Consider the following 1,828-nt stretch of genomic DNA (forward strand, 5'->3'; position numbering starts at 1 on the left):
TATCTGATCTATGAAATCTCGATCACTTTAATTTCGGGCTATGAGAAGTGTGATTTCCCCAGTTTTCTAACGATAACATAAGAAAAATTTCGGTCTGATATCGCAACTTCTGTCAAAGAGAAACGTTGAATTAACACACACACACCACACTGGTCTCACTTACAAGAGTTTTGCTTTAGATAATGCTTTTCCTATAAAACCTGTATATAGAAAACCCGAAAATTGTATTTCCCGCCGTAGTGTTAAATTGCAAATGGAAAGACGCTTCGAAGCATTTGTACAATGGTATCTTCTTACTGATCGAGGTGCGAAGAGAACAGTATCTATTTATACATACATATGCGCATACATAGTTACTTCGAAATTTCTAAATATGTTGCGTCAAAACACCCTCATCCACCAACAACAATGCATGTTTATATGAGCAACGCTTCCCGTCGTTGAACCCAAACGCGTGCCAGAAGAGTTCAGATGAAGATACAGCGCACATTTTTTTAATTATTTTTCCGCACTACACAACGTGCGATTTGCAAAAACTTGTCTTGCCAATTCGAGCAAGTGGGAAAGGTCGAGTGAAATTGGAAGAAAAATATTGAAAACAACTTACATGCTAGAAGCCACAAACACGACGAATTCAAGCTCACAACACATTGCTCTGATTCAAGATTTAAGACACTACCAGCAAAAATTAGCTACTAGTTGTGATTTATATAAAGATGAATTTACCGGATGACAAGCAGTTAGTACGTGAAAATAACATATCGAAAATGGGTTTGCATGCAAAACTGGCGTGGATAGCATTATTTTTTTGCTTGGGTTTGGTAAGCTGGCTACTACCGTCAACAATGCATTAATGGACTGTTTGTTTTTTTTGTGAATCCCTTCAAAAATAACTATACCAACAATGTGTTTTACATATAGATTGCTTTGGCCCATTGTGTACCGATCGAAGTCATCTATACCGGTGAAGGCTGTGATTGCCCGTCGAAGTTGGACTATACCGTAAATGTGCCAAGTGTGCCGAAATCAAAGAAATGTCCGTATACGCCTAGCGAGTACGGTTATAAGGTGGACGTACCAATTTCGCGTCCAGCAAAAGCGAAAGTGACATACAGTTTCGATTTCACAGTCGAAGAGCCACGTACACCGAAGCCTGCCAAACCGTCCACATTAAATCTGTTCGCCAAAGTCGATCGTGTGGCAGTCAAAAAGGGCGGTGAGTTTCGATTTAAACGAGTGTTTGCAGGCGTACGAATGATAAATGATAATAACAATTAATTTCTTAAAGATTGCGAAGATAGTGATACCGCACCATCTGCCCCGTCCACCTGCCGTTGTGGACAATGCGGCATCACCAAACCGCTCTATAGGTATGTATTCGACAATATGCCATCCCAACCTCCATGCAAGTGCCGGCGACCGAACTGTAAATGCAATCGTTGTCGCGCGGCTTCAACTCCATATTCGCCAAATGCAATTCTAAGGGGTTCTTCTCTAAGTGACATGACACCAATGGCTATGAACTTCGAAACTGCTAGTGGTGGTGATGAGGATGATGGTTACGTCAAAGACGGCAGTGGCGGTGCGGAGGTTGGCGCTGTTAATATACGTCGTAAACGCGATTTACAACGCACGCTCTTCCGACCACGCAAGATGACCAGGGAACGCCCAGGTCGCTTTGTAAAGTTATACCACAAAAATCTGTCCGATACACCGCGCCGCCTATTTGACTTTGATGGCTTCTCTAATAAGCAGCCAGACCAACAACAAACCGCGAAAAAAACGAAGCGAAAGGCGAAGAGGACGCACTACAAACGTCAACGCTCAC

The 1,828-nt window shown here is 42.4% G+C and overlaps 1 protein-coding gene across 1 annotated transcript; it reads left to right on the forward strand.

Annotated features, from left to right (window-relative positions):
- Positions 1–716: 716 nt before the first annotated feature.
- On the forward strand, positions 717–1,822 carry LOC108382113 (uncharacterized; the record flags this gene model as incomplete). Its single annotated transcript, XM_017638512.1, has 3 exons — positions 717–821; positions 922–1,216; positions 1,289–1,822. Coding segments are annotated over exons 1-3 (934 nt in total), but the record flags the coding sequence as incomplete, so codon positions are not given.
- Between the last annotated feature and the right edge of the window lie 6 nt (positions 1,823–1,828).

The sequence above is a fragment of the Rhagoletis zephyria genome, unplaced genomic scaffold (assembly GCF_001687245.7).
Source record: "Rhagoletis zephyria isolate East Lansing unplaced genomic scaffold, Rhagoletis_zephyria_1.1 Rzeph_scaffold_25277, whole genome shotgun sequence".
Taxonomy (NCBI): Eukaryota; Metazoa; Arthropoda; class Insecta; order Diptera; family Tephritidae; genus Rhagoletis; species Rhagoletis zephyria.